This window comes from Alosa pseudoharengus, unplaced genomic scaffold (assembly GCF_046254945.1).
Source record: "Alosa pseudoharengus isolate Yale_2024_CS ecotype anadromous, Long Island Sound unplaced genomic scaffold, YU_APseudo_1.1 YU_APseudo_1.1_scf_18, whole genome shotgun sequence".
Taxonomy (NCBI): domain Eukaryota; kingdom Metazoa; phylum Chordata; class Actinopteri; order Clupeiformes; family Clupeidae; genus Alosa; species Alosa pseudoharengus.
In genome coordinates this window covers 3,622,523-3,635,022 of record NW_027468650.1, presented here as the reverse complement: position 1 = coordinate 3,635,022, position 12,500 = coordinate 3,622,523, and the positions used below count along the sequence as shown (strand labels likewise).

General features: G+C 43.4%; 2 protein-coding genes across 2 annotated transcripts in view; one reads left to right on the top strand and one right to left on the bottom strand.

Moving 5' to 3' along the window:
• The window catches only part of LOC143131577 (stomatin), a 6,559-nt gene extending 6,089 nt beyond the window's left edge, over nucleotides 1-470 (bottom strand). The window contains exons 1-2 of the mRNA XM_076291215.1: nucleotides 379-470; nucleotides 181-290 (exon numbers count right to left, since the gene is read on the bottom strand). Of these exons, the coding sequence (XP_076147330.1) occupies nucleotides 181-290; nucleotides 379-445 (177 nt within the window). The 5' untranslated portion in view covers nucleotides 446-470. The remainder of the gene's footprint in view (nucleotides 1-180; nucleotides 291-378) is intronic.
• An 8,350-nt stretch (nucleotides 471-8,820) lies between these two features.
• Nucleotides 8,821-12,500, top strand: part of abcc13 (ATP-binding cassette, sub-family C (CFTR/MRP), member 13) — a 30,956-nt gene continuing 27,276 nt past the window's right edge. Inside the window, exons 1-4 of the mRNA XM_076291408.1 lie at nucleotides 8,821-8,825; nucleotides 9,121-9,298; nucleotides 10,507-10,842; nucleotides 11,961-12,026. Coding sequence (XP_076147523.1) covers nucleotides 8,821-8,825; nucleotides 9,121-9,298; nucleotides 10,507-10,842; nucleotides 11,961-12,026 — 585 coding nt within the window. The remainder of the gene's footprint in view (nucleotides 8,826-9,120; nucleotides 9,299-10,506; nucleotides 10,843-11,960; nucleotides 12,027-12,500) is intronic.

Sequence of the window (12,500 nt, the reverse complement as noted above, 5' to 3'; positions counted from 1 at the left end):
GACATTGTCAAAAGGTATAAATTAAAAGCAATATGTATAGTAGTTTCTGATGCAGTTGTTTAAAGGGGGAGAAACGGAGTAGAAAAACAAAACTGTGGTTAAACTCTTTTTAAAAAGATATTTTCACTATTTCTGACAGCACTTTTGATATTTGTCTGTTTTAAGTGTGTAAATGGCTACCTTTATGCAGGTCCAGATGCTGAGAGGGAAGGTTGCAATGATGAGGAGCATTGAGATGAATGTCAGAAGAATCCCGCACAATGCAGAACCACATGAGGATCTATCATCTCCTGAGACAAACACCCAGAAACAGGTTCAGCACAGTCGTTAATGCTGAGAACATATACACTATAACCATCTCATGAGTTAGTACATTACCTGTGTTCATGTTGGCTTCTTCATCCGTTGCTTCATCAACATCTGCCTCAACTTTGCGAAGGGGCATCTCTTATTTGAAAGGGGCAGATAAATTCATCTGAGGAATTGCTACCTGATCTGAATCATCCCAAGCTTTCAAACTTGCCTTTAAAGGGACCTGATTTCCAAGAACCGCCTTTTTCTCATCCCAAACAACAAGGGAAACAGGTGCGTCATATCGCTAGGCAACATAACTTGCTTCACTGAATCTATTTTTCAGAGTGAGAGTTTTCCATGTTGTCTAATATCTAAATGTTCGCGATGGAAGTAATGGAAAATGTATCACCATGGTTGAGATAATAAACCTGTATGTTTTGTGTCAGTATGGAGAGTTTCTTTGGAATACTATCTAACTACCAATCCAGTGAATATAAATCACATTATACTATTCAATAAATAAACAATATAATAAATAAATAAGGGACCTTATTTATTAAACCCTAACTATCTCCTTGTCTAGTTATAGCAGCTAGTGGATTTTTAGGTGAACTCATGCTGTATCTCCTTTGATGTGCAACATTGTAAATTAAACTCTGTTCCAGACTTTTCCTACTACTGGCCTGACTGGGTCTTCATTCATCTGTGGTATCGAAACTACCATCCTGTTAAACAATTCAAATGATCTTTAATAATACACCTGTATTTTCAACAAAGTGTATTTTAAACATTGAATACCTTTAGGGAAAAGTTATGTGGAGTTACATGAACCTTTATTCAATCTTTCTACATCTAATTGAATTGAATCTTATACAAGAATCTTCTCAAAGATAATCGCATTCTGTGTCTGTCTTGTTACACAAGCCTGTTGTCAAACTAAGTTACTCTTGTTTTCCCTCACATCCGAGAATGGACCTAATTTTGTCCCAGATGGCCACCATGTTACTTAATCGCACATAAATCTTCCCATAAATCCTCATCTAACGTACCCTGAGCTTAGCTATCAGTTGTTTAGCTTAGCTATCAATTGTGTGACTGATAGAATGACAGAGAAAAACAACATCTATGATTAAACATAAGCATTTATGAGGTAAGAATACAGACCACCATGATATGACAAATTACTAACAAGTAATCAATTGAATTATTTACAAATTTTCCCAATATTTGTTTCCTTCTCTCTCTCTCTCTCTCTCTCTCTCTCTCTCTCTCTCTCTCTCTCTCTCTCTCTCTTTCTCTGTGTGTGTATGTGTGTGTGTGTGTGTGTGTGTGTGTGTGTGTGTGTGTGTGCATACTTTCCAGAACAATATGTTTTTACTATTTACCCAAACCCAATGATTCATAATAGGGGTAAACACATAAACAATGTCCGACTACATTTACACACTCAAAGCCTTCTCGGCAGTCATGCGATATATCAACCCACCTAATTAATATTTTTGAGAAAAAAATCTCTATATGACCTCTGTAAACAGACAACTATTGTGTACTGGACCTGAATGCCCCCTGCCCAGAGTAACCTGAGAGGTTTTCATGAATGCAGAGATGTATCCTAGTCTTTCCAGCATAATTTGCAGGCTGTGTGCAGTTTTTTCCAAACCGAGGACCTAGCCTGCTCTTCATCAATCAAACATCGATGGAAGAACATCAATACCTATTATGTTTTCATTGCACTGTGACTTACAATGTAAGGCACCATCAATCTTCAGCAAGACAGATGATGACTTGGTAAACCTTAAAAAAATTAACCACTCACATAATTGTTTTGAAAGGTCAGCAAAAGAAGTGTCTTCTCAGACATGTCTTTTATTTGTCTCACAAGAAATAAATCAGCTCTAACATAAAATTGATAATCATCATGGTATTTCAAGAAAGATAAGTATTTCAAGAAAGACGTTTTATTCTACTTACAAAATGTAGTATTGAGTGTCTGAATAAATATCTTGCTAAAATAATGTTGCCTATACATGGTTTGAAGAGGGGCATTATTAAGAACAGCTGTTTTGTTGGCATCATTCCGAGGACAAATAACTAATTCAACCCTCTATTTCCAGCTCTCCTGACAAACTTGTTTGTGTGTGTCTTCATTTTGGCACAATTGCACTTTAATTTGGCACATTGATTGACTGACATCTGTTTATGTTATTTGATTTGAGCCGCTAGTCAACACTCTGCTCATATCTTGTGACCACACCATTAAATGTTCAAAGAAATCAGTTCAGCGTTATGGAGGAAAATTAGTCATGAAACAACATGAATGACATGACGACTGATATTTCTCCTGGATGGCCCTTTATTTGATTTCAACTGCTGTGTTGAGGACACGGAAAGTGCAGCTACGCTGACTGTATCCCCGTAAGGATGGTCTCATTAAGTCTATAACTTAATAAAGGTCGTTCTCAGAAATAGTTCAGACTTCAATCCACAGACAATGAGTAGGACTATAGACAGAAATGTAACGACTGCGCTCAGTTAAGGATAGATGAGCACTGCCGTTCGAATTCACGCAAGACGCGCTTCATCAAATTTGACAGGCAATAAACACGCCCCTGGCTGCATTCATCTCCCATTGGATGCGGTAGCGATTCCACATTTCACTTAGTAGATCATTGTATTTTACTCGGCTATGAAAGACGGGACAACTATTCGAGCGCACATGACTGAAAACGGGGAAATAATTTACACGGCATTGGAACGCAGCGCTAATTGCTCTTCATTCTTACAAGAGTACTCCGTTAAACCTTACATCTGTCCAGCCACGTCCTTTGTGTAGCATTCAACGGTATTGAAGCTATTGTCTCCTCACACCCTTGACCAAACTGGCGGTGGCATATTTCCTCAAATATGTGCTCCTCAGAAGCTGGGTAAATGGACACGAGGTGAGAGAAACTTTCCTCCGCTTATACTGTTTTGCGAGCTGTGCGCGTTTATTCAAAAAGCGCCCACACAATGGGCTTATTGCAAATAAAGGTGCGTCCCAGTGAGACAGAGGTGCTTTGTTGACTGTATATTGAATGTTTAATTTGTGCGCACTGTGTGTACAGAACACTGCAGACCTACAGTGCGATGCACATACATTATTTGGAACAGTTTAGTTTAGAAAGCTAAAACACATTATTGTTATGAAATGAGTAGTCAGATCAAAGACATACATTGAGTGTGATTTTTGGATGCAGGGAATAAAAACCTTAGAGGCTGTCTATCCTGCTCTAAACATTAAGATGCAGATTGTTGAAATAGAACAATCATATGAAATGCAACGCCTGACAACCTAATTCTGATGTAACTTCTGGAAATGCCGGCTACAGTTTAACAATCCAGCTGCACTGTGTCTTCTGCTTTACCATATAAATTACAGAACCAGCCACGGGAGAAAGGAGTCTTCTTCTTGAGTCGAATCACTTACTGGTGGTTTAGCAGGTAGGTAGACTAATAATTTCTCCTCCTTTAATAACATGCGTTGTGTGAACTTGTTGTTAGAGCTTTTTGAACAGCGGGGCACTGAGGTGTAATGTTTGTTTGTTTGTTTGTTTGTTTGTTTGTTGCATGGCTGACAGAGTGGTGGCGGTGGGCCAGAGACGGCCACTGCAGCTGGAGGACCTGAGTCCAGTGAGTGAGGAGGACTCTGCCAAGCATGTCTGCTCTACTTTCCAACAGCACTGGAAGGGTCAGGAGGAGGCCGCTGGCAAGGACGAGGTGTAATAATAGAGGCAGCAAATCCACTCTTGCAAATGAACTAAACGAGACAGATTTGGGGGAAGATAATGTTATTGAATGTCACTGAAATTGAATCGCCTATTATTATTATTCAATAGACCCCACTCCCACAAACACACTATTATTATTATATTATTATTCAATAGACCCCATACCCACGACACACTACTATTATTACTCAATAGACCCCATACCCACAAACACACTACTATTATTATTCAATAGACCCCATACCCACAAACACACTATTATTATTATTCAATAGACCCCATACCCACAGACACACTATTATTATTCAATAGACCCCATACCCACATGCACACTATTATTATTCTTCAATAGACCCCATACCCACAAACACACTATTATTATTCAATAGACCCCATACCCACAAACACACTATTATTATTATTCAATAGACCCCATACCCACGACACACTACTATTATTATTTAATAGACCCCATACCCACAAACACACTATTATTATTATTCAATAGACTCCATACCCACGACACACTACTATTATTATTTAATAGACCCCATACCCACAAACACACTATTATTATTATTCAATAGACCCCATACCCACATGCACACTATTATTATTATTCAATAGACCCCACTCCCACAAACACACTATTATTATTATTCAATAGACCCCATACCCACGACACACTACTATTATTATTTAATAGACCCCATACCCACAAACACACTATTATTATTATTCAATAGACTCTATACCCACGACACACTACTATTATTATTTAATAGACCCCATACCCACAAACACACTATTATTATTATTCAATAGACCCCATACCCACATGCACACTATTATTATTATTCAATAGACCCCACTCCCACAAACACACTATTATTATTATTCAATAGACCCCATACCCACGACACACTACTATTATTATTCAATAGACCCCATACCCACAAACACACTATTATTATTATTCAATAGACCCCACTCCCACATGCACACTATTATTATTATTCAATAGACCCCATACCCACATGCACACTATTATTATTATTCAATAGACCCCACTCCCACAAACACACTATTATTATTATTCAATAGACCCCATACCCACGACACACTACTATTATTATTCAATAGACCCCATACCCACAAACACACTATTATTATTATTCAATAGACCCCATACCCACATGCACACTATTATTATTATTTAATAGACCCCATACCCACAAACACACTATTATTATTATTCAATAGACCCCATACCCACAAACACACTATTATTATTATTCAATAGACCCCATACCCACATGCACACTATTATTATTATTTAATAGACCCCATACCCACGACACACTACTATTATTATTTAATAGACCCCATACCCACAAACACACTATTATTATTATTTAATAGACCCCATACCCACGACACACTACTATTATTATTTAATAGACCCCATACCCACAAACACACTATTATTATTATTTAATAGACCCCATACACACATGCACACTATTATTATTATTTAATAGACCCCATACCCACGACAGACTACTATTATTATTTAATAGACCCCATACCCACAAACACACTATTATTATTATTTAATAGACCCCATACCCACGACACACTACTATTATTATTTAATAGACCCCATACCCACAAACACACTATTATTATTATTTAATAGACCCCATACCCACAAACACACTATTATTATTATTCAATAGACCCCATACCCACAAACACACTATTATTATTATTCAATAGACCCCATACCCACAAACACACTATTATTATTATTCAATAGACCCCACTCCCACATGCACACTATTATTATTATTCAATAGACCCCATACCCACAAACACACTATTATTATTATTCAATAGACCCCATACCCACAAACACACTATTATTATTATTCAATAGACCCCATACCCACGACACACTACTATTATTGTTCAATAGACCCCATACCCACAAACACACTATTATTATTATTCAATAGACCCCACTCCCACATGCACACTATTATTATTATTCAATAGACCCCATACCCACAAACACACTATTATTATTATTCAATAGACCCCATACCCACAAACACACTATTATTATTATTCAATAGACCCCATACCCACGACACACTACTATTATTATTCAATAGACCCCATACCCACAAACACACTATTATTATTATTCAATAGACCCCACTCCCACATGCACACTATTATTATTATTCAATAGACCCCATACCCACAAACACACTATTATTATTATTCAATAGACCCCATACCCACAAACACACTATTATTATTATTATTCAATAGACCCCATACCCACAAACACACTATTATTATTATTATTCAATAGACCCCATACCCACAAACACACTATTATTATTATTATTCAATAGACCCCATACCCACAAACACACTATTATTATTATTCAATAGACCCCATACCCACAAACACACTATTATTATTATTCAATAGACCCCATACCCACAAACACACTATTATTATTATTATTCAATAGACCCCATACCCACAAACACACTATTATTATTATTATTCAATAGACCCCATACCCACAAACACACTATTATTATTATTATTCAATAGACCCCATACCCACAAACACACTATTATTATTATTATTCAATAGACCCCATACCCACAAACACACTAGTATTATTATTTAATAGACCCCACTCCCACAAACACACTATTAGCCCATCTGTATCATCCTCATTCTTCCTCTCCCTCTCTTTCTCCATCTCTCTCTCTCTCCATCTCTCCATCTCTCTCTCTCTCTCAATCCATATTTTGTCCACATTATCTGCTCTTTCTACATGTTGTTCATCATTAAGTAAAGGGTAATGTATTGTTCATCATTAAGTAAGGGGTAATGTATTGTTCATCATTAAGTAAGGGGTAATGTATTGTTCATCATTAAGTAAGGGGTAATGTATTGTCCATCATTAAGTAAGGGGTAATGTATTGTCCATCATTAAGTAAGGGGTAATGTATTGTTCATCATTAAGTAAGGGGTAATGTATTGTTCATCATTAAGTTGTTCATCATTAAGTAAGGGGTAATGTATTGTTCATCATTAAGTAAGGGGTAATGTATTGTCCATCATTAAGTAAGGGGTAATGTATTGTTCATCATTAAGTAAGGGGTAATGTATTGTCCTTATCGGAAAATGAGTCTGCACAGGGCAAACAGGACCCCGACATGAAGTGGAATCGGACCACACAACCACACATGAATGCTGCAGTGCTACTGATACAGCGCAGTCACACATGCCACTCTCTCTCTCCTGTAGAACGCTGACGGGTCCGAGGCGGAGGGACTCTTGTTTGCTGGCTCCGTCCGCCAGGGCTTCTGCCTCCTCCACGCCCTCTGGTTGACCTTCTCCTCGTCCCTGCTCCAGGTGGGCCTCCTGAGGCTGCTCACAGACCTGCTGGAGCTGCTGGCTCCCCTGGCCCTCAGGTAGGACCTGCCATCTCCTACACACACCTGCCCTCAGGTAGGACCTGCCATCTCCTACACACACCTGCCCTCAGGTAGGACCCGCCATCTCTTATATACACCTGCCCTCAGGTAGGACCTGCCATCTCCTACACACACCTGCCCTCAGGTAGGACCTGCCATCTCCTACACACACCTGCCCTCAGGTAGGACCTGCCATCTCCTACACACACCTGCCCTCAGGTAGGACCCGCCATCTCTTATATACACCTGCCCTCAGGTAGGACCTGCCATCTCCTACACACACCTGCCCTCAGGTAGGACCCGCCATCTCTTATATACACCTGCCCTCAGGTATCTCTTATATACACCTGCCCTCAGGTATCTCTTACATACACCTGCCCTCAGGTAGGACTTGCCATCTCTTACATACACCTGTCCTCAGGTAGGACCTGCCATCTCTTACATACACCTGCCCTCAGGTATCTCTTACATACACCTGCCCTCAGGTAGGACCTGCCACCAACCTTGCAACATTGAGACCACCGTCCCGGAAAGAGAAGTGAGAAACAAGAAACTTGTTTTAAATCGTGGTTCTTACTTTGTAACATCCACATTGTTCTGCCGAACTTATGCTAACCGTTTTGCTAGCTTGTAAACAAATCCATGCTTTATCGTTACCTTTTTCCACAGTTTGAAATAGCATAATGCACAATTTATCCAGCAGAGGGGGAAATATAGCTAATCCTGGTTTCCCTTTAAAGCGATCAGACACCTGAGCATTTGGGTACCCATTTAGCGCTAAGGGGATATTACCCAATTAGTCTAAAACCTGATAAAAACAGTTACTCTCCCACCCACGACAACAACTTTACATAGTTCAATACCAGTTTCAAGTGTGCATCGGCAATATCAGACTCGGCATGTAAGTGTGTGTAGCATCCAAATGAGATTGAAGCTGTTATTTTAGAATAAATAACTACTTGCTTTAAGAGCCCTTACTCACTGGTGTTCAGAGCAGTGATATCAAAGCCTCCCCCATCAACCCCTATCGACTCCTCCTCAGGTATGAGACTGCTGATCTCACCTGACACCTGAGCTGAGGAATCCCTAAAACATCCTCATCTACAAGAGTTGTTTTGGGAGATGGGGTGGGGGTTGGGTGTGCATGCAGACTTTCATCATTTGTTCCTGTTTTTACCCTGAGGATATGTCCTCTAGTGTCTCCCTCAAAGCATACTCTTATTCCGTCCTTGACTAGAGTTGTCAATGATGCAGTCAGCCAAGGGCTTCAGAGGCATCTGGTGACTTTAATAAAAAAAGGTGTTGCAATGAGACAAGGACAGACATATACGGAGCCAGTGGTACGAGTCCCCAGGCTTAATGTTTAGACCAGTGTGAAATGTGAAGTGTCAGCCCGTTTACAGTGATACTGCATAGCTAATTACACCTACTCACTGATCCAATGCTAATTCAGAAGTCCAGATGTATGTATCTAAAGTTTTCAATATTAATCTCTTTCAATATTAATCTCTTTTTTATTCTATTTCTCTTCGCATCTAATTCCTGCAGATGGATAATCCTCTTCATTGAGAACCAGGCAGTGTACGACTGGCAAGGGCGCACATACATGCTGGTACTGGTTGGCATCGTCGTTTGCCAATCTCTTGTTGAGCAGCTCTGTGAGAAACACAGTGGGATGACCGAGGCTAAGGTCCAAGTTGCACTGACGGGGATGCTGTACAGAAAGGTGCGTCGCAAACGCTGTCTTGCTCACAACAACTACAACAACAACTTGTGAAGAGGAAATCTCTCTAACCACCACCAATGTGTATAAGTATAAGTATAAATATATATATAGTCTTTTGATCCTGTGAGGGAAATTTGGTCTCTGCATTTATCCCAATCCGTGAATTAGTTAAACACACACAGCACACAGTGAACACACAGTGAGGTGAAGCACACACTGATCCCGACACAGTGAGTTGCCTGCTACAGCGGCGCTCGGGGAGCAGTGAGGGGTTAGGTGCCTTGCTCAAGAGCACTTCAGCCGCTCCTACTGGTCGGGGTTCGAAGTCCGAAGCCCTAACCAGTAGCACCCGCCTGGGTGAAGCGTGGCAGCCATTATGCGCCAGAACGCTGGGTGGAGCTGTTGAGTGAGGGAGTGAATGAGCCAATTACACTGGGGGATGATTAGGAGGCCAGATTAAATGAGCCAATTACACTGGGGGATGATTACGGGGCCAGATTAAATGAGCCAGGTTGGGAATTTAGCCAGGACACCAGGGAACCCCCTACTCTTTGCGATAACTGCCATGGGATCTTTAATGACCACAATGACTCAGGTGCTCAGTTCGGTCTCAGCCGAATGACGGATATCTCGGGTTCAGTATCTTCCCCTAAGAGAGTGGACGTGTGTGTCTTCACCTAAGAGAGTGAGTGGACGCGTGTATCTTCACCTAAGAGAGTGGACGTGTGTCAGTCTACCTTCTCACTGCCCCTTTTCTGTCAAGCCGGTTTTCTTGCTTTGCGTTAGAGGCCACTGATGTTGAGTGCAGTGAGATCACAAAGCATGACTGAGGCGAGAGTTTAATCTGACAGCCTGCCACTGTAATGCATGATGATATCGGCCGTTTTTCCACTCGTCTAAAATAACCCTCTGTTCTTCTCTCTTGTGTCACCTCACCCACCCTCTCACACACACACTCACTTACTCACTTATCCTCTCACTCAACCACCACTCACCCACCACTCACACACTCACTCACTCACTCACTCACTTATCCTCTCACTCAACCACCACTCACCCACCACTCACACACTCACTCACTCACTCACTCACACACTCATTCACTCACTCACTCACTCACTCACTCATTCACTCACACACTCACTCACACACTCACACACTCACTCATTCACTCACTCATTCACTCACTCACTCACTCACTCACTCACTCACTCCACTCCCTTCAATTCATCTCAATCTGCTCACTCCCTCCATTCCTCCACATTCAAAACAACATCAACAACAACAAACAACAGCTCTCATGTGTTTCCAGTCATTCTCATCATCAGGGTGCTGGCGTGGCCGCCCACCTGGCGGGGGACATCGAGAGGGTGGCAGGTCTGGTGGGCACCCTGCCCCAGCTGCTGTCCTGCCCCCTGCGCGTGGCACTGTGCCTGGGCCTGCTCTGGCGGGAGCTGGGCCCCGCTGCCCTGGTGGGCCTCACCGTGCTGCTGCTGCTCATACCGCTCAACTCAGCAGTGGAGCGGAGGGCCAGCCAGCTGAAGGTCAGTGGAGCGCAGGGCCAGCCAGCTGAAGGTCAGTGGAGCGCAGGGCCAGCCAGCTGAAGGTCAGTGGAGCGCAGGGCCAGCCAGCTGAAGGTCAGTGGAGCGCAGGGCAATGGGGGGGGGTGGAGGAGAGGAGGAGGGGAGGAGGAGAGGGGGGTGGAGGAGAGGGGGGTGGAGGAGAGGAGGAGGGGAGGAGAGGAGGAGGGGAGGAGGAGAGGGGGGTGGAGGAGAGGGGGGTGGAGGAGAGGAGGAGGGGAGGAGGAGAGGGGGTGGAGGAGGAGCGAGGGTGGGGGAGAGGAGGAGGAGTGGAGGAGAGGGGGGTGGAGGAGAGGGGGGTGGAGGAGAGGAGGAGGGGTGGAGGAGAGGGGGGTGGAGGAGAGGGGGGTGGAGGAGAGGAGGAGGGGTGGAGGAGGGGTGGAGGAGAGGGGGAGTGGTGGAGGAGCGAGGGTGGGGGAGAGGAGGAGGAGTGGGGTGAAGATAATGGAGAGGAGAGGGCTGGGGAGAGGAGGGGTGGAGGAAAGGGTGAAGGTAGGGATGGAGGAGAGGGGGGTGGGGGCAAAGAAGGGGGGTGGAGGTGATGGAAGAGAGGGGGGAGGGGTGGAGGACAGGAGAGGAGGAGTGGTGATGGAGGGGGGGTGAGGAGGAGGACAGGAGAGGAGGAGATGGGGGCAGGTGGGCTAGGATGGGGTGGTAGAGAGGAGAGGTGATGGGTGGAGGACTAAACTGGTGATGGTGTGTGTGTGTGTTTGGGGGGGGGGAGGACTAAATTGTATTTTTATGGGGGGTGGTGATGGTGTGTGTGTGTTTAGGGGGGGAGTAATTTCTGCTGTGTCACAGCACATTGGCCAAAGGACGGTCATTTTTTATTTATCTTTTTTGGTTTAGATGCCAGATCCTACAAAAGATGATGGGCCGGTGCCTGTGGAAGGTTTTAATTTGGGGGGTGTAATTGGATGTGCGCCAGTGCATGGCATGTAAACATGAACGCCAGTGCATGGCATGTAAACATGAACGCCAGTGCATGGCATGTGAACATTAACGCCAGTGCATGGCATGTGAACATTAACGCCAGTGCATGGCATGTGAACATTAACGCCTGTGCTGCCTGCTGTCTCTAGAGGAGTCAGATGACAGTGAGAGAGGACAGGGAGGCGCTGCTGACGGAGATGCTGGCGGAGATCAAGGTTTGTGTCTGCAGCTGCTGCTGCTGTTATTCCGTACACCTCCACTCTGCTGCTGTTATTCACCTCCACTCTGCTGCTGTTCTGTTCACCTCCACTCTGCTGCTGCTGTTCACCTCCACTCTGCTGCTGCTGTTCTGTTCACCTCCACTCTGCTGCTGTTATTCACCTCCACTCTGCTACTGCTGTTCTGTTCACCTCCACTCTGCTGCTGTTATTCACCTCCACTCTGCTGCTGCTGTTCACCTCCACTCTGCTGCTGCTGTTCACCTCCACTCTGCTGCTGTTCTGTTCACCTCCACTCTGCTACTGCTGTTCTGTTCACCTCCACTCTGCTACTGCTGTTCTGTTCACCTCCACTCTGCTGCTGCTGTTCACCTCCACTCTGCTGCTGTTGTTCTGTTCACCTCCACTCTGCTGCTGTTCTGTTCACCTCCACTCTGCTGTTGTTCTGTTCACCTCCACTCTGCTGTTGTT